This window comes from Mixophyes fleayi, chromosome 6 (genome assembly GCF_038048845.1).
Source record: "Mixophyes fleayi isolate aMixFle1 chromosome 6, aMixFle1.hap1, whole genome shotgun sequence".
NCBI classification, from domain to species: domain Eukaryota; kingdom Metazoa; phylum Chordata; class Amphibia; order Anura; family Limnodynastidae; genus Mixophyes; species Mixophyes fleayi.
The window spans coordinates 151,005,831-151,029,466 of NC_134407.1; the positions used below are offsets into that span (position 1 = coordinate 151,005,831).

General features: G+C 43.5%; 1 protein-coding gene across 1 annotated transcript in view; it reads left to right on the plus strand.

The window, feature by feature from the left end:
- The window catches only part of LOC142094528 (synaptonemal complex protein 2-like), a 249,960-nt gene that overhangs the window by 171,975 nt on the left and 54,349 nt on the right, over positions 1-23,636 (plus strand). The window contains exon 11 of the mRNA XM_075176783.1: positions 4,816-4,980. Coding sequence (XP_075032884.1) covers positions 4,816-4,980 — 165 coding nt within the window. The remainder of the gene's footprint in view (positions 1-4,815; positions 4,981-23,636) is intronic.

The window sequence follows — 23,636 nt, forward strand, 5'->3', positions numbered from 1 at the left end:
TGTTGGAAATCTAGGTGCATTTTTGCGCAAAATAAGGTTTATAGCACCCCCAAAGAACAATTTGCACTGCATGTTTTGTACTTTATAAACAAGGCCCTGTAAGTGCCACCATTGTTATTTGTTACTATCAGTTTAGCTGCTAGTGTTGTCTACAGCCTGATTACCTGAACCAAGTATCATCTGGCTTCCATACAAGGCTTGTGTAGAAAGACGGTGAGCCTGCACAAAGCAGTTCCCAGACAGTATAACTGTGATGAAATATTAACTTGATATATTTTTTTACATCAATTAAATTTGTATTTAGTTGAACGCAATGAAAGGTTGGTCAATTTTATTTTTTTAAGAAAAGGTGTTTTGAAACTGCAAACAGATTGATACAGAATAGTCAAAGCCTATTTAAATAAATTATACCAAAGTAAATCTTGCAAGACCATGCAGTTTTCAGTCCAGATAAGTAACAAGCTCATGATTGTTGTTGTGTTGTTACAAAGCAACAAGTAATTTACTATTTTTTTAAATTTACACAAAGATCCTATCTCATGGATCTAAACACCAGCTGTCTGTATCACTGTAGCCTATTGGTATGTCCCATTTTCTCTGTCTGGCTGCTTACTATAAACACACATTTTGTATATATAAACCAAAGTATAAAGTCACAAACTAATGGCTTAAAGAGTAATGGCACAAATGAATGAATCCACACTACTGTGGAAGTATATTGTAACGATACTGGTGTTATTATCTGAAGCCCAATAGCCGAGTAGATATCCAGCGAGTAGTCAGACATTTGCCGGGTCGGTACACAAGCAGGTAGTCACAGCTGCAAGGTAGAGTAGCAAATAGCAGGAGCTGAGCAAGCAGAATATTCAAGCATATGTCTGAACCAGGAAGTGCCATTTATAGGCCCAAACAGGAAACAGGATCCAAGATGATTTCTCTTTCATTCCAAACTGGCCATCTTGGATAGGGACAAATCTAAGGACAAATTTGCAAATACAGAGAACTCTAGTGGTCGGAGGTGCAAATGTCAAAGTAATTCCTTACATATATATTTGAGCTTCCATAACACGATTCGCTGTGAAGCGCATAATTCCCCCCACCCACCCCCCAAAAAAATTGTCAAAATGACGCAATTCCACACGATATATGGATATATATAAAAATATGCACATATATGTGTATATATATATATATATATATATATATATATATATATATATATATATATATACGCATATATATATATATATATATATATATATATACGCATATATATATATATATATATATATATATATACGCATATATATATATATATATATATACATATATGTGCATGTATATATATGTGTATATATGTGTATATATATGCATATGTGTGTATATATATATATATATACATATATATATATATATATATATATAATTATATATACACATAATGTGTGTCTGCACTGAGGTACATCCCAAAAGCAGGAAGTTGTTTTTCACCTATGGACATGCACTGTGGTGAAATAGGTGCATTTGCACAAAATGAAAAGCACTGCACATACGTTATTTTGGGGTTCATAAATAACCGTTAGCATCTGTTTAGTGTCTTACAGGTGCAGCCACTAATACAATAATAAGTACACTAATGAATTTCCTAGTTAACAAATTAGCAATATCTCAATAAGAATGTTTTTACAAGAGCCACTTATTTATTGTGCTGATTAACTACCACCAGTGCCCTGGTCTCTCCACATTTAGGATTATGATAAGCCGTCTCTATTATCGGTCTGTTGATATCTTTTGTAAACAGAGGTTTCTCCTACTAGTGGATACATGAGAAAATAATTCACATCGCCTTGTATGTTGTTGATCTCAAAACTTGAATATCTATATTATCACTTTCACTTTTTTTTTATTGCTGTAATATATACATGTCTGAAGTTCTTCAATAAAAAGTTTTTTGAAAAAAATACAAAAATATCGACAGTTATCCTGTCGACATGAAAATGGCAGCAGGCTAAATGTCGATACACTTCCATTCTCGTGACAGCTTCAAAATGTCAACATTCACAAAGTCCACAATCGCAATGCCAACATTACAAGTGCAATGTCGGCGGCTATACAGCCAGACCCGCCAGCATTGCTCTTTTAATGTTGTCATTGTGATTGTCGACAATCACACTTTCATCATTTTGAAGTTGTCATCAGAATGGAGGCGTCTGCATTTAGTCTGCTGACATTTTCATGTTGACAGGATAGCTGCCGACATTTCCATTGTCGACCCTGTGTACCCAACTCATGAAGCTTTCCTCTCATGATTGTCATTTCAAAAAGTTTCTTGTGATGAGATAAAGTCTAAATCATTTGCTAATCAAAAATTTGGGAAACTCTGTATGCAGTTATGTTGCGCTTTGTTGGCTGCAAAACTTCTCAGTTAATCATTTTGTCAAGGATTTAAAGGTAAATAAACAAAATGGGCAGTTTAAGAAACAGAGACATCTTGAGGCTAATGCTAGGTACACACTACACGGCTTTCGTCCAATAATCGGCTCAATCAGCCGACATACGACCGCTCGTTCAAAAGTCGGGTCAGTGTGTGTAGTGACACGATGGTCGAAAGTCTGCCCAAATGGACGATTGTCGCCTCATTTGGTTGGTCGTACCGTTTAGTATTTTCGTTCCAATCTCGTTTTCGTTGTGTAGTGTGTATAAACTTCCGTCCGATCCACGACAATCCTCCGATACTTCCTCGACCTGGGGGGCGTGTGTATGTAAATTTTTGATGTCTGTCCCAGTCTATGTTTTGTATAGATGTATATTGCACCTGTCTGGCTGCAGACCAATACACTTGTATAAAGCACGTGTGTTATTACCCTTTGCGTCTATGTTGGCAATGTATTCATATTTACCCTTTATAAACGTTAACCTTTATAAACTATTAAAGTTATATTAACCTTTATTAACTTATATTTGTGAAATACCCAGAATAAACCACACCGTGTTCATGCAACATTTTTATTGCAGGAAAATAAGTACAAAAATTTTTACACACACAGGTGTCTGAAAGATCCGAGTGAGATGTGAGCGTGCCCATACCAATCAAAGCGCAGAGTACTGCAGAGTATTATTTTTAGTATTTAGTATTTTTAAAGGTTCTGCCACAAACCAGTAGCACTGGTCTTGATGTCACTTGGGTTTCTATTCCCTTTGATTTCTTCATCTACGAAACAAGGAAATAAAAAATGTTTACCATTTAACTTCTATATCTGTAATTTATATTCAACGACATAAATACTCTCATTTTCTCACCTTGCACACTGCTCTAGATCAGTTTATGTTTTGGTCCCTGTGGCACAATCGCAATAATAGCCGGCTTAACCTTCATACATTCTGGAAAACAGGCGCCATTTTGGTTATTATAACGGTACAGGTATGTGCCCAAAGCATTTTGCTGTCTACATATACACATGTTCACTGAAATACCTTTGTGTCGAACTTCTTTTATATATTTTTCTTTTTCAATTTTTTTTTGTTTGATAACAGGTGTAACATTAGTGGTATCAGTGGTATCTAAGCAGGCCTTCTCACCGTTAATTCTTCTTTCTGACATAAAAAAAATTAGGTTACAAATTAGGCGTTTACATTGCTTTAAGTGACACTAGAATGAAATAAAGTCCTTCAAGCAGGTACACTACGTGTGCTACTGACCTTTTTTAATGTCGTCGTCGTCGTCCTGGTCCAGGACTTTGACCATCATCTCCACCTCTCTTGGGCTCATTGGATTTGCTCTTTGCTCTTCTTGAGCATCTCCACCCCCACCTTAACTTTTTCGACATTTTTTGGCCCTTCCAGCACCATCTCTGACTCTGTCTCCGTCTCCGTAGCTGCAACCCCCACTGACACCTTCCCCTCACCCGCAACCCCCACTGACACCTTCTCCTCAACCTTAACACCCACTGACACCTTCTCCTCAACCTTAACACCCACTGACACTTTCTCATTCACCATCTTCTCACGCTCCTCTGCGCCAAACAGGTTCCTCTGTCATTTTATACACTCAGACATGGGCGGTCGTTTCTGCTGTGGACCAATCAGCAATGATGCACGCCAAGAATGGAGCATTCCATTACATACGAAGGGATTTTATTATTAGGGAATATTCATTGCATTGCACTTTAGCAGTTAAATGTTTTTCTAAATTTTATGTATGGTACTAAACTTCTATTTTATATGAATGAATAAAGAGACAGTGTTGCCCTCTCTTTTTATGCAGCTTTGGGTGTTAACTTTAGTGAAAGCTCTGCCCCTTTAGGCTAATGTCTTTTGTATATATCGTTACATCCCCCGCAAATGATGCTTCAGTGTGTACGAAATTAAAATCATTGCTCACGACAAGATGGCTGTAAAAAGTCGCTAAAGGGACGTCCGCTCTTCCCTTTATCGTCCTAAACAAGGCTAGTGTGTATGCAGACCATCGATCGCATGTAAAATTCGCTCGGCATAAAAAGTTGGTGGAAATTTCTGTAGTGTGTACCTAGTTTAACTGGCACAATGTCAATATTTACTGTAAACAAAGTACTCACAGTGTTATAAAAGAATTAACCAATTTAGGGACATTTTTACGAAACTGACCAAAGATATATTTTTGTTTTTGTAACTTTTGGGAGGCAAATAGACAGTAATGGGATACTACATCACATATGAATTATTATCATGTTATAATACTCCAAATTCCCTTAACTTCGTTATATAAAAACAAATAATGTAAGTGACATGTTACACTTAAACTGTAATAATATTTAATTAATCAGATATGTGTTACAGGCCCCACATTAAATAACACCATGTCATACCTCAAACACTTAAACAATGGAAGTAGCCAGCTTCAGGACATTGGCACAGAAGGAAGTAGCTATGAAGTAAAACGCAAGAAAATAAAGCTGCTTCCTCGTAGATTATTCTCATCTACTGATAAGAAGAAGCCTAGAGGTGAGCATAAACATATTGCAGAAAAGTCCAACTGATATTTTAAAGCTGCTCCCATGCTCATCATATTGTCATTATTAATTATCAGCATTTGTTTGCACACTGCTAACACTCTGCCCTGTAATTAAGATCTGTATAAACTGTTAGCAGTGATGTTGTTACTTGTAATTTCTCTAGTTTCTTTTGAGGGACTATGGAACAATCGGATATAGAGGTCGCTGAAGGAGCTCGGACATTTGAGAAATTTTTCACTGAAGGCAGGGCTTCTCCCTCTCTATTTCCTCTATTTGGAATCTTGTCATTTCTTTTTTCAATGCCCCCAGGAGCATTTGTCTATACAAAAGATAGGATTTTTTTAATTTATTCTCCGTTATAGTTTTCTTTTTTTTTATTTTTAGTTACACTATCTACTACAGAGGGATACATGTACCGGAGTGCACAGTTCTCTACCTTCCCCAACGGTTCTCCTAAGAATTGGGCTCCAGAGAAGGGTATTATAAAAAAAGTAGAGATCCAAAACCCATTAGTGAAAAATCAGAAATTATAATGTAACAATCAACAAATGATATATACAACAAATAGTGATTCCACCTAGTAAACAATGTTATGACTCGCCGGACTCTCTGTCAGAGATAGATAGATAGTTAGTCTGTTACGAGCCGCGGCGGTGCCCAGCCGCCGCGACTCACTCACCTGCGTCCCGGCCGTCGCTATGGCGACCGGGACGTCACTTCCGGCCCTGACCCGGCCGTTGCCGGGGCAACGAGAGGACGCTTCAGCGCTGCGTCCCGGCAATGAGAGGAAGCCGGGCGCAGCGCTCACCATATGTTCTAGCCTGTGGGATAATTAATGCAACCTATTAATTATGCTGGGGGCTGTGTCTGATTCAGAGCTAGGCTCTGATTGGTGGCCACTGGTATTTAAGGCAATGAGGTCTGCTGCCTCATTGCCGGTTATAGCTCCTGTGTTCCAGTCTGCTAACCTGCTAGTTCCTGTCCTGTATCCTGATATCTCTATTTGACTCCCCGTGTATGACCCTTGGCTTTGATTTGGACCTTGCTCGTGTTTCCTGTGACCCTGATCTTTGGCCTGTTTACCCGTTCTGCTATTTGCCTGTGACCCCTGACCTCAGCTTGTTCATTGATACTGTTGTCTGCTGCCGGCCCTTGACCTCTGCGTGGACCTGACTCCTCTTGCCTGGGTTCTCCCCAGCTGGTACGCACTTCACGACCCTCTGCCAGTCTGCGGCCCAGTCTGTCCCCACCATCAGGGGCTCCAGTGAACACCTGACTGGCAGAGTAGATTCCGGGTTGTGTTGTGCCGGCTGGAGGGGTTCCTAACATAGTCAGGGATAGGTAGGTAAGTTAGATAGCCACTGGGTGTTTAGATAGGTAGTTAGTTTAGTTTAGTTCTTAGATAGATTAGATAGATTAGTTTAGGTAGATCAGATAGGCAGATAGATTAGATAGGGTCAGTTAGGTCTGTTCTCTGTCAGAATCTGCCCTCAATTCATGCTGTCATTTCTATATTATGCCTCACCTGGCCAGCCTGTTTCTCCTAGCTCATTCACCTGGCTTCCTCATTGTCACCTGCAGTCTATTGGTTCTGCTATCCATAGATAGCCGGCTAATCCTCTGCAGGATTGCCGGTAGTACGTTTACCTTAGTGTTTTACTCCCTTGTGTTTGCCCTGTTTCCTGCTCCTTTTGTTTCCTGCCGGCTTAGTGTATTCCCGTGTACTAGACCGTTTACGTTCCTGACTACTATTCATTTTTATTTCCCTGTGTACCGACTCGGCTCTGCTTTTGACTCTTCTCATGTGTTGATATCCCGTGTACCAGACCTGATTCTGTTCCTGACTATTCTACTATCTACTCACCAGTTCCAGTCTACTATCTCCTGGACCCTGGTAAAGTCGTGCTCCCAGGCATGGCTTCCGGCGTGATCTGCAGCTCCTCTGCTCATCCTAACCTTATACGGAGACACAGCCCCTGCAGCATCTCTGCGCTCAGATTTCTACAATCTTCCTCTGGCTCCGGACTCAACCTTGCTACAGGTACTTCTGACTGTTTACATATATCATCGTGTGCCTATAATTCTAGTTACTCCTGGCAACCGCCAAAGAACTGTTTCTCTCAAATCTCCGGACTCTCACCGATACTGTGGGTTGTAGTTATCCTTGGCTACTGCCTACGTTCAGTTTCATCATCTTTACCTTTCACTGCAAGTTCCATTCCAAGCACCGGTACAGAAGTCGCTGTGGGTCAGGGGACTTCTCTATCAACTGTTCCTTATTTATTCCAGTGGCCACGAGTGATATATCAGTCTTGACACCATCCACTCGGTGTCTCCCCGGACTCCCTTCTGCACTTCCTACTCTACGGCCTCGGTAACTCTATTCCTGGGTTCTCCCCAGCCAGTCCACATCTCATGACCCTCTGTCTGCAGCCAAGTCTGTCCCCACCACTAGGGGCAACAGTGAACACCGGACTTTCGGAGCAGACTCCGGGTTTTGCTGTAGTGGCTGGAGGGGTTCCTAACAAACAAAGCAGTCAGGACCGGTTATAACTGCATACGTAGTAACCTTGAACCTGCATGACAAGCTGCAACACTCTATGACGTTCAGTTGATTGTGAGTCGTCATTTAGTTTCATTCTGTTTTCTGTAGAATGCAGAAAAAATGCTAAGTTTAAAAGTTGAGTGTTAATTTGAAATTTTTAGTAAAATTGCACAAAACACCAACAGAATGTTTTCAAATGCTTACTACGACCTATTGGATTGACTGCCTGACTCGTGCGCGTGTGTTTGAGTGGCACAAAAGATTTAGCGAGGTACGTGAGAATGTCGAAGATGATGAAAAAATCAGTCAGATTGTTTGAAAAGACCGCCGATTCAGTGTTCACCAAGAATGAAAAATGCTCATAAAAGCAAGTCAAAATTCAAAGCAATGCTCATTATTTTTTTCGATATCAAGTGTGTAATTGTGGAATAATGGGTTCCAGAAGTCACAACAGTTAATCAGCATTATTATAAAGAAGTTTTGCAAAAGCTGAGAGAAAGAGTCAGAAAGAAACAGCCGCACCTGTGGAAAAATGGTTTATTTCTTCACCAGGACAATGCGCCTGCTCACACAGCACTTTCTGTGAAGCAGTTTTTGACCGACAAACACATTACTACACTTGAACATCCTCCATATTCACCCAATTTAGCCCCTTGCGATTTTTATCTTTTTCAAAAAGTTAAATCAGTGCTTAAATTTTGAGTCCGTTGATGTTGTAAAGGAGAAAACGGCAGATATGTTGAAACAAGTGACAGAAATTGATTTGCTCCATGCCTTCAACCAGTGGAAAACAAGACTACAGCTATGTATTGGTGGAAATGGGGAGTATATTGAAGGGGACAAACATTAAATTTGTAATACCAATAAATAAAAGTGAGTTATTTAATCAGTCTCGACAAGTCTCGTTATTTAATAGACATACCTCGTATGTAATATATATATATATATATAACAGGGGCGCACGTAGGATTTTTAAATAACACATATAGAAAGCAGCTTAATTTCGGCGGCATTGAACAGCAGCCGCGGCGCTGTCGAAGAAGCGTCCGCGACGGTGCTGTAGTATATTACAGCACCGCCGCGGACACTCCTTTGACAGGGCCGCGGCTGCTGTATAGTACAGTGCCGCTATGTTGGGACACTGTTCTTCATGGAGGGGAGGGGTTTCTGGAGAACCAGAAAACCCCCTGGGTGCGCCCCTGTATAATATATGTATACCAGAAGTACACAAAACATATGGTCTGTGTGAAGTTTTTTTGTACAATTTTAAAGATTTTAAGGGCAGCTACCTTTTTCAATTATGGCTTAAAGGATTTATATTATTATTATTTATTTATTTGTAATGCACCACAGATTCCGTAGCGCTGGATACAGAAGCAGGTAACAAATAGATGAGGTATTACACATAAGTAGCACAGAAGAGTGTGAGCAATGCTATGGGGACTCACACAGAGCATGACAGAAGTCCCAGACATGGGAGTCAGACAGTGGACAGACATGTGACAATAGGTGTAAAGGACCCTGCCTGTGAGAGCTTACATTCTAGCGGTAGGGGTGGTGAGAGACAGTAGGACCAACTGGGAGAAAATGGTCAGGAGGTGGTCGGATAGGCGAGCTTGAAAAGGTGAGTTTTGAGTGAGCGTTTGAAGGTTGAGGGAGGGTAGAGTGAGGCGGAGTAATGAGTTCCAAACATTGGAGGCAACACGGCAGAAGTCTTGGAGGCGAGAATGGGAGGAGGTGAATTGAGGCAGAGCGGAGTGGTTGGGTAGATAATGGTTTGATAGAAGTATATAACAATTGCAATCCAAATCACAAGAGGGATTAAGGTCATGTGAAAGCATCTAGTTCAGATTCAAACACAATGCTCAAGCAAAGACTTCAAAACAGGAAGTGTCTTTTATAGGCCCAAGCAGGAAATGAGATCCAAGATGGAATCTTCATGAGACAGTCCCAGCCATCTTTGATAAGGGCTATTGTAAGGGCAAGTTCATAACCGAGATCCAAGATGGAATCCTCATGAGAAAATCCCGGCCTTCTTGGATAAGGGCAAGTTCATAACAGACAAGTTTATAACATCGACAAGTAATTAGAGGTCCTTAAGTAAATTGGGAAGAGAGATCTAAGGATTAGTAATGGGCATGAGGATATCATCCACATATAAAGAGAGCTTATGCTTGAAAAGGCCGACGCCGACCCCCGAGACATCTGGATTTTGTCATATTTTAAAAGCAAGGTGTACTATCATAAAGCCAAGGAGTTTAGGAAACAATTTGAGGTCAACATTTAGCAAAGAGGTAGGCCAATAATGTCAAAGGAATGTGGGTTTCTGTCAAATTTGGGGATTAGCACTTTTTCCGCACGACTGGTAACTAAATTTGGAGCCATAAAATTATAGAGTTGAAAAGCCTAAGGGGCATGAGGGACGCAGTGAAAGTTTTATAATAAATGGCCGTGAATCCTCAGGGTCGGAGTTCGAGGCATTTTTGAGGCTTTTAATGGTCTGTTTAATTTCTTCAGATGGGATCTCTTTAATAAGAAAGAGTTTAGAAAGGCACATGGAGGTCAAAAAGTCCTTGATTTTAGGTTGCAAGACCTTAGGATTAGCAATAGGCTGTGGAAGATTATGTAGAGAGGTATAGAAATCTTTAAAGGTATAGGCCGGCGGTTCCCAAACTGTGCGCCACGGCTCCCAGGGGTGCCGCGGCGCTGTCTCAGGGGTGCCGTGGGCCAGCCATAAAAAAAACAAACAGAAACACTTACCAATCCGCGCGGCGCCGGGACCCAGCATCCTCCTCTCACGCAGCTGTCATGTGAGGAGGATGCTGGGTCCTGGCGCCGCGCGGATTGGTAAGTGTTTCTGTTTGGTTTTTTTATGGCTGGCGCGCGGCAGAGGGAGCAAAGTGAGAGAGGACAGAGGAGAGTGACAGGAGGGGGACAGAGGAGAGTGACAGCATGACAGGAGAGTGACAGGAGGGGGACAGAGGAGAGTGACAGCGTGACAGGAGAGGGACAGAGGAGAGTGACAGCGTGACAGGAGAGGGACAGAGGAGAGTGACAGGAGAGGGACAGAGGAGAGTGACAGGAGGGGGACAGAGGAGAGTGACAGGAGGGGGACAGAGGAGAGTGACAGGAGGGGGACAGAGGAGGGTAACAGGAGGGGGACAGAGGAGAGTGACAGCATGACAGGAGAGGGACAGCGTGACAGGAGAGGGACAGAGGATAGTGACAGCGTGACAGGAGGGGGACAGAGGAGAGTGACAGCGTGACAGGAGGGGGACAGAGGAGAGTGACAAGAGAGGGACAGAGGAGAGTGACAGTGTGACAGGAGAGGGACAGAGGAGAGTGACAGCGTGACAGGAGAGGGACAGAGGAGAGTGACAGGAGGGGGACAGAGGAGAGTGACAGCATGACAGGAGGGGGACAGCGTGACAGGAGAGGGACAGCGTGACAGGAGAAGGGACAGAGGAGAGGGACAGCGTGACAGGAGGGGGACCGAGGAGAGGGACAGCGTGACAGGAGGTGGACAGCGTGGCAGAGGAGCTGGGACAGCGTGAGAGAGGGCAGAGGAGGGGGACAGAGGGCAGAGCAGCTGGGACAGCGTGGCAGAGGAGGGGGACAGAGGGCAAAGGAGCTGGGGCAGAGGAGCTGGGACAGCGTGACAGAGGGCAGAGGAGCTGGGACAGCGTGGCAGAGGGCAGAGGAGGGGGACAGCGTGGCAGAGGAGCTGGGACAACATGACAGAGGGCAGAGGAGGGGGACAGAGGGCAGAGGAGCTGGGACAGCGTGACAGGGCAGAGGAGGGGGACAGCATGAGAGGGCAGCGGAGGGGGACAGGACAGAGGAGCTGGGACAGCGTGACAGAGGGCAGAGGAGGGGGACAGCGTGAGAGGGCAGAGGAGCTGGGACAGCTTGACAGAGAGCAGAGGAGGGGGACAGTGGGCAGAGGAGGGGGACAGCATGAGAGGGGCAGTGGAGGGGGACAGCGTGACAGGAGGGAGACAGCGTGACAGGGCAGAGGAGGGGGGACAGCGTGAGAGGGGCAGTGAAGGGGGACAGCATGACAGGAGGGGGGACAGCGTGACAGAGGGCAGAGGAGGGGGAACAGCGTGAGAGAGGACAGAGTGTCTGGATGCAGAGAAGGCAGAGTGTCTGGATGCAGAGGGGGCATTTTTGCATACAACTAAATAAGCATTTCTGTCCTGACCTAAATACTTATTACAATTTTTTGCCCCAACTACTTCTAAAACAGAACTGCTCGGTAATTATTTTGGAGGGGTGCCTTAAAAAAATTATGGAGACTCTAAGGGTGCCGCGAACTGCAAAAGTTTGGGAACCACTGGTATAGGCTGTTTGTTTTGGATAGTATGTGAGGTCTCCAGAAGCGGTTTTGATAGAAGTGATATGATTGCTGGTGCCTTTGTCTCTCAATTTTTTCACCAAAAGCCTATCTGCCCAATCACCCTTCTCATAAAACTTCTGGTGGAGCCATTGCAGAGTTTTAGCAGCTTCTTTAGAGAGAATGTGTTCCAATTGACTATAGAGCTTGAAAAGTTTAAGGTAAGTTTTCAGAAAATGCTGGTGAAGGGGCGAAATTTGTGTTTCAAACTCAACAATTTGCTTGAGTTCGGCCTTTTTCCTAGCCGAGGATGGGCTGCTAAGCACACCACACCTGGTTGCCTTATGGGCCTCCCAAAGAAGCGCTGGACACATTGTTGTGTGCGTTTTGTCACTAACCAATAACGATTGTCGAACCTCGATTTGTGTTTCCAAAGCACAAAGATTTATTCGCAATAAGTGGAAAAATATGCTCAAGCGAAGTAATAGTAAATACAGCCGTTACTTATCGCAGGCGCTCTGGATCCAGTGCAGTCATTCAATCCTGAAGTCTGGGGACAAGATGTCTGCACTCTGGATCACAAGCTGCTGCTTATATACACAATCAAATACAGTAATACAATGAAGATGGTATAGCTTGCATCTATTGGTCCGGGTCTCAGGAATGTCCAAGGGGTCGTCAATCATTGGCTGGTTCATCCTAAGGAATCCAAAGGAGGGGGTCATCTCTGCAGGGGGTATGCTCTGCTCTTCCCGCCCGGATTCCTTAGTCTTAAGTAGTTCATAATTCCCTATCATTCATAACTTGCGTATGCACTCTGCGATTCCCTCGCAGAGTGAACCAAACAGTAGGATATGTAATAAGGTTCATTATGATACCACTCATGATGTTATTCCTTTAACCCATTCCGTGTATTTCACTAATATGCATGTAACTCTGATATAACATATAAATACTACTATATTTCGACATAACTGACTATGTGTTGCAATTACCATTAATGTGTACTATTTTATAAGTATGCGTGTTTGTGCGAATGTATGGTAAAAGACCGATTACTGTTGCTGCCACGTGTAGTGGATGCGTACGCCCTTTCACGCCGTAGCGTGCCCTTGTACGTCATAGCGTACCGTACGCATCTTTTCAGACAAAGACAACCAAGTTTGCTAGACTTTAATTGAAATGACTTTATCCAATTTGCTGACTTCGACAGTTCCACCCTTTGATAGTGTAATAAACTATCACCCAATCACCGTTTCAAGTTCAGGATTATACAATACTTCTTCACAGACCATGATCTCGGTATCTGGTACCACCCTTTCAGTCTCTTTCTCAGTGTTACTCTTATGAGACCGTTTTCCACACTTCAACACAGTAGGAACACATTTGACAACTAAACCAATTGCTAAGATGACACCCAGTATAAGGAGAAGGAGCTTACCTACACTCGCAATCATTTCCTGTACCCACTCCCCCAGACCGGAGAACCATTTTGCTTGGTTCAACCATGAGAACCAACCCACCACTTTTTCCCCGACCTCATATAACGAAGAATTATGGCTCTTTCGAAATTCCCATTTCAGCTGCAAAATTTCATCCATCTTCCGGTCTATAACCTCTTTAGGGTCTTCCGTATTATTAGTAATGTACGTGCAACATTTGACACCGATCTGGGTGGCCAGTGTCACACAGTACCCACCAGTAATAGAGGTGAGATAATTTAGTACCAGTCTATGTTGCACCAACTCCTTCTTGTACGCTTGTAGCTCCCTTCCAGTATACCTGAAAGTGTCATCATACATCTCGGTGATATTATCTATTAATTTAGCTAGGTCTTGGATATATTTAAAGTTTAATGTTCCCCGAGCGGTCCTGGTGAGATCTAGAGCAACCATAACTTGGAAACCAGCAGTTTCACTAATCAATTTTGTAGCTATGGGTTCCTCACCAGGAATCATATTTCTCTTGCCACGGTGTTCATACTGTGTGTGTATGTATGGTGGTGATGTAGTCTTGTGAATATCTACCATTTCTTCATGAGTAATAGTCATGATTTCAGGAACCAGTTTAGCTAAGAAACACAAGCCCTTGGAACTCGGAGTCACCCAGGAGTAAGCTTTTCTTCCACAAACAAAATACACATCCTCAGGGAGAACATAAGGGACGGTATGCCCATGAATTATGTCACACAGAGTTTTGATAAAACTACCCATGCCTAGTGTCTCCATCTGCTCTAGACATGTGTCGGCATTAATGACATTTTCACATTTATCTGTAGAGACTTTTCCAATAGATACCTTCTTATGTTTGGTTATACGCCCTAACTTGTGACTTCCATCAGCATTCCTGCCTAGTAGTGACCTTGTGAGTCTCTCTCTAAAATGAGTGTGGCGAGCCATTGTCTGACCCGATAGGTCAGCCTCCCAATTCTCCAGGCGCTTTGCATGAGATATGTTTAGGCACAGCAAAGATCTGCCTATGGAGTATTGTCGAAGCGTCAGACTAGGGGACCTAGTGTTATTGTACCTCCCTTCTATGGGCCTCCCACCCCTTAATTCGAGTACTTCGGATATGTTTAAAGGGAATGGCACTAGTCCTATGTTATGCTGCCCTTGAGGCACATGAGAGCACACCCAACACTCGGTTTGGTTTAGTACCTTACCCACCAGGGAGTGATAATCCTCCAAAGGATGCCCGCCTATATTCAGAGTACTGGGGGACTGGCATCGTTGGATGCATCTCTCTTCAACTAGGGAGTTGCAGAACTTGCAGATACAATACTCATCAGACAATAGCCCCTCACACTGCCTCCGAGTTCCTGAGCTAGCAGACCTTTTCATAACCCCTGGACCAAGTTTGATAATGGGCTGCTCAGGATATCCTATTAACTTTTCTTCGGCCTCTGTTTCATCCGTATCACTCCCAGAACTCTCCTCCGTCCTCCATTCTCCTTCACAAAAATAGAATGTCCTAGAAAAAGTAAAAACAAGGAAAATCCTGGAACAAAAGAAAAACAAAAACCGCCACTCCATCGCTGGAAAGATAGCTCTGAGGCAACGTCTCTGGTTCAGGTGTCTCAACTGCAGGCTTTAGGTCTCCCGGAACAGGTTCACAAGTGACAGTTCTATGTCGTCGGTCTGAGTCTTGTCTTGCACTTTCTCCGGATTATGGACTCTCCTGCAGTGGGTGGAATGGACCCAAGTGTCTCTCTCTGCAACCTTCAGTGATGTAGTACTGGTCAGCAGCACTTGGTACGGGCCTTCCCAACGGTCTGTTAAACAACCTGAACGTAAGAAATTGCGGATCATAACATAGTCTCCAGGTTCAACATCATGACAGTTCGTTTCTGGCATACCAGGTGACAGCATTTTTAGTTTTTGTTGTTGTTGTTTCAGCTGTCTACTCATTCTTATAAGATATTGTACAGTCACTTCATTATTACACTTTAAGTCGTCTTGTGGACTCACGATCAAATGAGGTTGTCGTCCGAACAGTATCTCAAAGGGGGACAGATTAAGAGGAGGTCTAGGAGTGGTTCGAATGCTGTGGAGGACCAACGGCAAAGCCTCAGGCCATGCCAACCCAGTTTCAGCCATTATCTTACCTAGTTTGTTCTTGATAGTACCATTTACTCTCTCCACCTTACCACTGGCTTGTGGTCGGTAAGGGGTGTGAAGTCTGCTACTGATTCCCATGAGTTTACACATATTTTGGAAGACATCACCAGTAAAATGGGTACCCCTATCACTTTCAATGATTCTAGGGATACCGAACCTACACACAAAGTCTTGTACGATTTTCTTTGCAGTGAACACAGCAGTATTAGTGGCTGCCAGATATGCTTCTACCCAACCGGAAAACACATCAATACACACTAACACATACTTTAGATTCCTGCACGGTGGTAATTGGATATAGTCAATTTGTATTACCTGAAAAGGTCCGTCTGTAGGAGGGATGTGGGATGGCTCAGTTGGAATAGTTTTCCCAACATTTTTCCTCAAACAAGTAAGACATGACATTGCTTTCTTACCAGCTTGAGAGGAAAATCCGGGAGCACACCAGTATGCTCTCACCAGTTTGCACATACCTTCTTTACCCAGGTGAGTCAGGCCGTGTGCTGCTTCAGCCAGGCTTGGATAGTATGTTCGGGGAGCTACAGGCTTACCTTGTCCATCCCTCCAAAGTCCTGAGGACTCTTGACCACATCCCTTTGCCTTCCAGACCACCTTCTCCTGCAGGGAACACAAATCTTGCATTTCAATTAATTTCTGCGTGTCTAATGTCTGAAAAACCATCATAGTCTCGGTCGATACAGTCATAGGTTGCCCTGCTGCCCATTTAGCAGCTTCGTCTGCCCTGTTGTTGCCCAATGACACTGGGTCTTCTTCAAAGGTATGGGCTTTGCACTTTATGACGGCTACTGTTCTGGGTAACTGTATCGCTGTCAGAAGTCCTTTTATGTGTTGTGAGTGTGCCACTGGTGTACCTTCTGCTGTCGTAAAGTTTCTAAGACGCCAAAGGGCCCCAAAATCGTGCACTACCCCGAAGGCGTACCTAGAGTCAGTATATATATTGGCTGATTTACCCTCTGCCAGTTCACACGCTCTCTTTAGTGCTACTAGTTCCGCCACCTGGGCTGAGTGAGGTGGACCAAGGGGTTGAGCTTCTACCACATCCTGATCGTCTACAACAGCGTAACCAGTACATAGCTCTCCTGTCTCTGTCTGTCTATGGCAACTTCCGTCTGTATAAAACGTAAAATCTACATTTTCTAAGGGGGTGTCACGTATGTCGGGCCTTGCAGTAAAGGTCTGATTCAGGTGTTCCATACAGTCATGCGTGTCAGTATTCTTGCCTAACTCATCATCAACCAGGGTCTCCTCACCTCCCACCCTTTGTGTCTCTTGAGACACATACGGAAGGTATGTAGCTGGATTTAGGGTGCTACATCGTTTGATGGTGATGTTTGAGGGTGCCATCAGGGCTAATTCCCACTTTGTGAATCTAGCTGAAGAAACATGTCTGGTTTGGGCTGAATTTAACAGAGCTGATACAGCATGGGGTGTATAGATGGTTGAATTATGTCCTAATACTACATCCTCGCTCTTACTTACTAGAAGGGCCGTTGCTGCTACACTTCTGAGACATGTTGGGAGTGACCTTGCCACATTGTCTAATTGTGCACTGTAGTATGCTACCGGTCTGCTAGCGTCACCATGTTTCTGTGCGAGGACACCTGCTGCACAGCCATCAGCTTCTGTACAAAATAGCTCAAAAGGCTTTTCATAATCAGGTATTCCCAATGCAGGTGCTCTTGTCAGACTATCTTTAAGGTTAAAGAACGCTTGCTCTGACTCTTCTGTGTGTACGACACGTTCTGGTTTTGAGGAAGAGACTAGCTCCTGCAATGGTAATGCCAGAATAGAAAAACCTGGGATCCATGACCTACAGTATCCACACATCCCCAAGAAAGTACGAATCTGCTTCTGGCTCTGCGGCAGGGTCATGTGTTGTATGGCCTCAATTCTGTCGGTTGTCAGGTGTCTTAGCCCCTTAGTGAGGCAGTGTCCTAAGTATTTGACCTTAGTCTGACATGGCTGTAATTTATCCTTTGCCACCTTGTGCCCTGTTTGTGAAAGATGAAGCAACAACAATTTAGTATCATGTAAACATGACATAAAAGAATCAGAGCACAACAACAAATCGTCCACATATTGAATTAGAACAGACCCATTGTGGGGTTGAAAGGATTGCAAACAGTCATGTAAGGCTTGGGAGAAAATACTGGGGCTGTCAATGAACCCTTGGGGTAGTCTGGTCCATGTGTATTGCACTCCCCTGTAGGAGAATGCAAAAAGGTATTGGCAGTCAGGGTGCAGAGGGACTGAGAAGAAAGCAGAACATAGGTCAATGACAGTAAAATGACTGGCAGACGGTGGAATCTGCATGAGGATGACAGCTGGATTCGGCACTACGGGGAATTGGCTCTCAACAACTTTGTTAATTCCCCTTAAGTCCTGGACTAATCTATAGCCCCTCCCCCCACTCTTCTTCACAGGGAAAATGGGACTATTTGCTGTACTGGCTGTACGAATTAAAATCCCTTGTTGTAACAGCCTCTCAATAACAGGATATACCCCTAGTTACACCTCCTGTTTTAATGGATACTGTGGGATTTTTGGAGCTATCCTACCACTTTTTAGATTGACCATGACAGGGGCTACGTTTGCCATCAGTCCAGTGTCCTGTCCATCTCTGGTCCATAGGGAACCTGGTATTTCCAGCAACATCCCCTTTACTTGAGATGGACTTTGTTCTATAACAGGAGAGTGTAACATTAACCTTTGAGGGGTGTCCAATATGTCCTGTACCTCATGTGCAACCTTCTCGGGCATATCTAGGAACACACCATCTGAAGTACAGTATATGACACATCCCATTTTACATAACAAGTCTCTCCCTAGCAAGTTAGTAGGAGCCGCTGCAGCCAAGAGAAACGAATGCTTAGTATGCAGAGGCCCGATAGTAACTTCGGCGGGTTTAGTTAGAGGATAATGTAACACTTTTCCCGTCATCCCCATAGCTGGAATAGTTTTGCTGGTCACCTGTAGATTGAAAGGAGAGGTTATCACAGATCGGGCCGCCCCTGTATCTACAAGAAAAGTTTGTTTCCTGCCAGCTATGTCAACTATCATTGTTGGTTCTTTACTCTGACTCTCAGTTAACCTCACTGGCTGTAGACTACAGGTATGACCTGACCCCTAGCGCTGACTATTGATTTCCCGCGCAGCATTTGCTGCCGTAATATGCGCGGGTAGATGTGAGTCTTCTAGTCTATGTGAATCCTTTCTTGGAGGATATCTATGTGACCCACCCCTATGTGTATTGAGTCTTTCTTTATTACAATCTCTCCTGTAATGTCCTTCCTCGTTACAGTTGAAACACCTGATCACTTTAGGTTTCCTGTTATATGGGTTGTATGCTGGTGGTCGTGTGTGCACCCCTTCTAGAGCCTGTATACTTACCGTCATTAACTTATCACTTTTCTCTTCCCTTTTTCCAAAAAGGTTCTTGTCATGCTCCACAGCAGACTCCCTAAGGAAGTCTACCGTGACGCCTCTCCAATTAGGTAATGTGGTTTGTACTCTCGTCTTTAAATTTTCCCTAAGGCCATCCATCAGTACCCCTACAGCTACCTCTCTGTGATGTGGGTCCTCACTTATGTTGGATATCCCAGTAAATCGTGCGATCGCTGTTATAGCTCTAGCAAAGTAATCTGAGGCAGTTTCACTATCCTTTTGTTTAATGGTGAAAATCTTACTCCAATTTACTACTACTGGAAAACAGATGGCTAAGTGTTTGACAATTTGTTCTATATTCCGTTGGTTAATCTCATCAGTCAAGGTGTCATCTTCCTCCAACAAACAATCTCCAATAAATTTTTGTATGTTAGTATTGGGAGGAAGACACGCCCTCAACACTACCCGCCAATCCTTACTGGTTGGTTCGTGAGCATTCCCTAAGTCTTTAACAAATTTCTGACATTTAGCTAACTCTTTTCTAGGATCTGGGAATTCAGTCATAATGGAACGTAATTCTGATCTAGTCCAGGGACAATGCATTGTAACATTTCTTAAAGGAACTGCACCATCCTTATCCAGTTTCCCATTGGGAACTGATATTGTGCGGACCGGGAACACACCCTCTGGTACACTAACTTCAGGGGACGCTACAGGTTTTACAGGCCCTAGATTTTAGAACACTTTCACTCCTAGTGATCACGCTACTCTCACCTATCTCAGCCATTTTCTCATACTTGCGCTGAGCCTCTAGTACATTAACAGCATGGGCAATGGCCGAAATCACAGTGGGTTCATCTTCATTTTCAGATACACTTGATTGAAACTGATTTAAAACAGGGTACAACTTAGTAATTTTTCTATTTTCAGTTTTAACAACGGCTGTACTTACCCCTCCCGCCACATAAGGTGGCGGGGGCGCGCTTGCGCTGAGTTCGCCACGCTTCTCAATGGTTACATCCGCCTCGCTCGCGCTTTTTGCCACGCCTATTTCCGGTTTGCATTCGCTGCTCTGCCACGTGTTACCTTCCATTTGCCACAATTTTAAACAATCATTATGTCTATTTCTCTTTTTCGTTGACTTTATCAACCATATTTTATCTTTTACAGTATTTAGTACCTCTGCATTAAAACTCCCTATTGTTGGGAAAGGCCTATCACAAGCTTTGGTCATCCCGACCCACGTGTCACAATACACAGTTGCATATGCACCATATTTCTTACACATGAGAAACCTCGCTGAACCAATAGGGCCTTCCTTAGGCAGTACACTGACCATCTCTAGCGTATGCTTAGCACCCATGTTGAACAATATACCTTCTACCCGGAACACAGACACACCGCAATGCTCTGTTCCTTCCGGCCAAATGTGAAATACAGACACACCGCAATGCTCTGTTCTTTCCACCTAATAATTTCAACTCTGTTGCTATACTCACCGCTAGAGATCTATAATGCTCGGTGAACGTATTTCCTTTAGCCGCGCTCACTCGCTTTTCTCGCCCCTGGCGAGGGTCCCTAATACAGAAATATCACTGTGGGCCCCAAGGGCTATCAGCTCCTCGATACCCTGGCTCAACCACAAAAATCTGCTGAGTTTATTATCGCTGGGAGCGCAAAGTCGATACAATCAACCTGCCTTTCCAGTATAATTCCTCCTAGCTGCTTCACCAATTCGCACTAACGGTGCGACCGGATCGCACTGCCTACCAATACTAATTATTAGCAAACCTTGCGATCTATTGGTAGCGCTTTGCGAAAACCCAGTTTTCGCATTCGGTATACCTGCCCTGTATACCGTCCTTCAGTTGGGCAATCCGCCTCGTCAGACAGCAACTGAGCACCTCAACAATAAAACAGTGTATCTACGTTACAACATAACACACTATACACCTTTTCTGCGCAGAAAATCAAAAGTTCCCAACAATAGTAATAATGTCTCAGAGGCTTTCACAAGTAATTATACTATGCATGTATAATAACTATCAAAACGATTGTTTAACCACGTGGCAAGTTTACCGGAAGTTCGCGTACGCACAGCAGGAAGTACACATACGCTAAACAATGCAATACAGTTAAAACGCACAATGACAGAAAAAAGAAACCGTTTTCTCTTTTGTCCCTAGGTTCTAGTTAGCGTGCCCTAGATAATGCAAAACGGACATTCGGTTTCGCAACACAGAGTAAAATTCAGGTTTTGAACACCATGCGTTCTTACCCGTTTATGACGCGTCTCCACCCTTTGTTGAGGAACCGAAATCCGTTGGTCTTGCGTATCATCGACAACGAAACCTCCAAAGCTCACGAGCCCCCAATTGTGTGCGTTTTGTCGCTAACCAATAACGATTGTCGAACCTCGATTTGTGTTTCCAAAGCACAAAGATTTATTCGCAATAAGTGGAAAAATATGCTCAAGCAAAGTAATAGTAAATACAGCCGTTACTTATCGCAGGCGCTCTGGATCCAGTGCAGTCATTCAATCCTGAAGTCTGGGGACAAGATGTCTGCACTCTGGATCACAAGCTGCTGCTTATATACACAATCAAATACAGTAATACAATGAAGATGGTATAGCTTGCATCTATTGGTCCGGGTCTCAGGAATGTCCAAGGGGTCGTCAATCATTGGCTGGTTCATCCTAAGGAATCCAAAGGAGGGGGTCATCTCTGCAGGGGGTATGCTCTGCTCTTCCCGCCCGGATTCCTTAGTCTTAAGTAGTTCATAATTCCCTATCATTCATAACTTGCGTATGCACTCTGCGATTCCCTCGCAGAGTGAACCAAACAGTAGGATATGTAATGAGGTTCATTATGATACCACTCATGATGTTATTCCTTTAACCCATTCCGTGTATTTCACTAATATGCATGTAACTCTGATATAACATATAAATACTACTATATTTCGACATAACTGACTATGTGTTGCAATTACCATTAATGTGTACTATTTTATAAGTATGCGTGTTTGTGCGAATGTATGGTAAAAGACCGATTACTGTTGCTGCCACGTGTAGTGGATGCGTACGCCCTTTCACGCCGTAGCGTGCCCTTGTACGTCATAGCGTACCGTACGCATCTTTTCAGACAAAGACAACCAAGTTTGCTAGACTTTAATTGAAATGACTTTATCCAATTTGCTGACTTCGACACACATATCAGGAGAAGAGTTGAGAGAAACAAATTCCTGAATGGAGGTTGAGATGGACATCATGTGATCTAGCTTGAGGAAAAGGGTATCATCTAAACACCAATTCGGCGGGGTAAAACAGGGTCTGGGAAGGGCAATTTCCGACCACATGACTAGAGAAATGTCACATTCAATTAACTTTTTTTTTCTATGGGGAGCAGAAAAATGGGTAAACTGTTTGCCAGACGGATGGGAAAGGGATCAACCTTTGTGGAGGTCATAGGATTTAAGAAGTGAGGCAAGGAGTTTGGAGGCATGGTAGGGAAAATCCGAGGAGGAGGACACAGAGGAATGATCAACCCCAGGGTTTAATAAAGTTTTGAAGTCACCACCTATAAAAATGGGACCCTAGACATTGGGGGACAGTTGTTCAGAGAAATTAGTAAAGAAAGCACTCTGTCCCACATTAGGAGCATATACCAAAGCTATTATGAGTTTAGATAATCCTATAAAGCCCACTAGGATGAGAAATCTACAGTAGGGAACCTATCATAACAATGGGAGCTCAAGAGTAGAAGTAAAGGGGGAAAACAACCCCGGAGGACGTGAATAAGAACAGGAAACAGAAGGCCCGTTAATCAAATAAAATATATAAACAGGCGAAACAGGGTAGTATCCATCATACAGGGAAACCAACAGGAGACAATAAATTGTCACAAAATCGGGAAAAAAAAGTAAACTTGGTTTCCTGGTGTCCATTGAGATGGCAAGACCACAAATAGTGAAAACTTTTTATACTCTAGAAACATCAATGAAGAACATATCCTATAAGAAGAATATTAAAAGTATTCTGCATTCCAAAAATCGCTGGAGATAGTGAAGTGTCGGGAGGTGAAGTCAAGTGAAGGTCCATTCAGTTTGTGGGGGCCTTCACCTAGGAGAAGGCAGCACTGGAAGGAAGATCCCTGTGAGGTCCGCTAGGTTCAGTCTGGCTTGAGCGGGCGTTTTGAATGATTAGGTATGATTCTCATGAGTGGAAGAAAGTTGAAATGTAAACCCTCAGCGGTACCGCATATCCAAGAAACAGAGGCATTTAGTGATTTCACCCAAATCACAACATTTCTTCAGGGTAATTGGGGAGAGGTCTTGGAGGAAGAGAGGATTAGTCCCGTAATACAAGATGGTCTTCAGATTGCGGGCTGAAGAAAGAATCCTCTCCTTTACCGAATAGTAATGCAAACGTATTATCACATCTCGAGGTGGTAAAGACAGTTGAGGTTTGGGCCAGAAGGCTCTATAGGCACGATCCAGTAGCAAATCAGAAGAAATCAAGTCTGGCACAAAAGTTTTAAAGAGACCCTGCAGGTAGAGGAGTAAGTCCTCTGCTGTGAAGGATTTAGGTATATTTTTAAGTCTGATATTGTTGCAGCGAGAATGGTTTTCCTGGTCTTCATGTTGCTCCTTGAGAGTGTCCGGCTCAGCACGTAGGACTACTAGGTCCTGGTTAGTTTCAGTTTGAAAAGCACACTGGTCAACAGTCTTTTAAGTCTGTA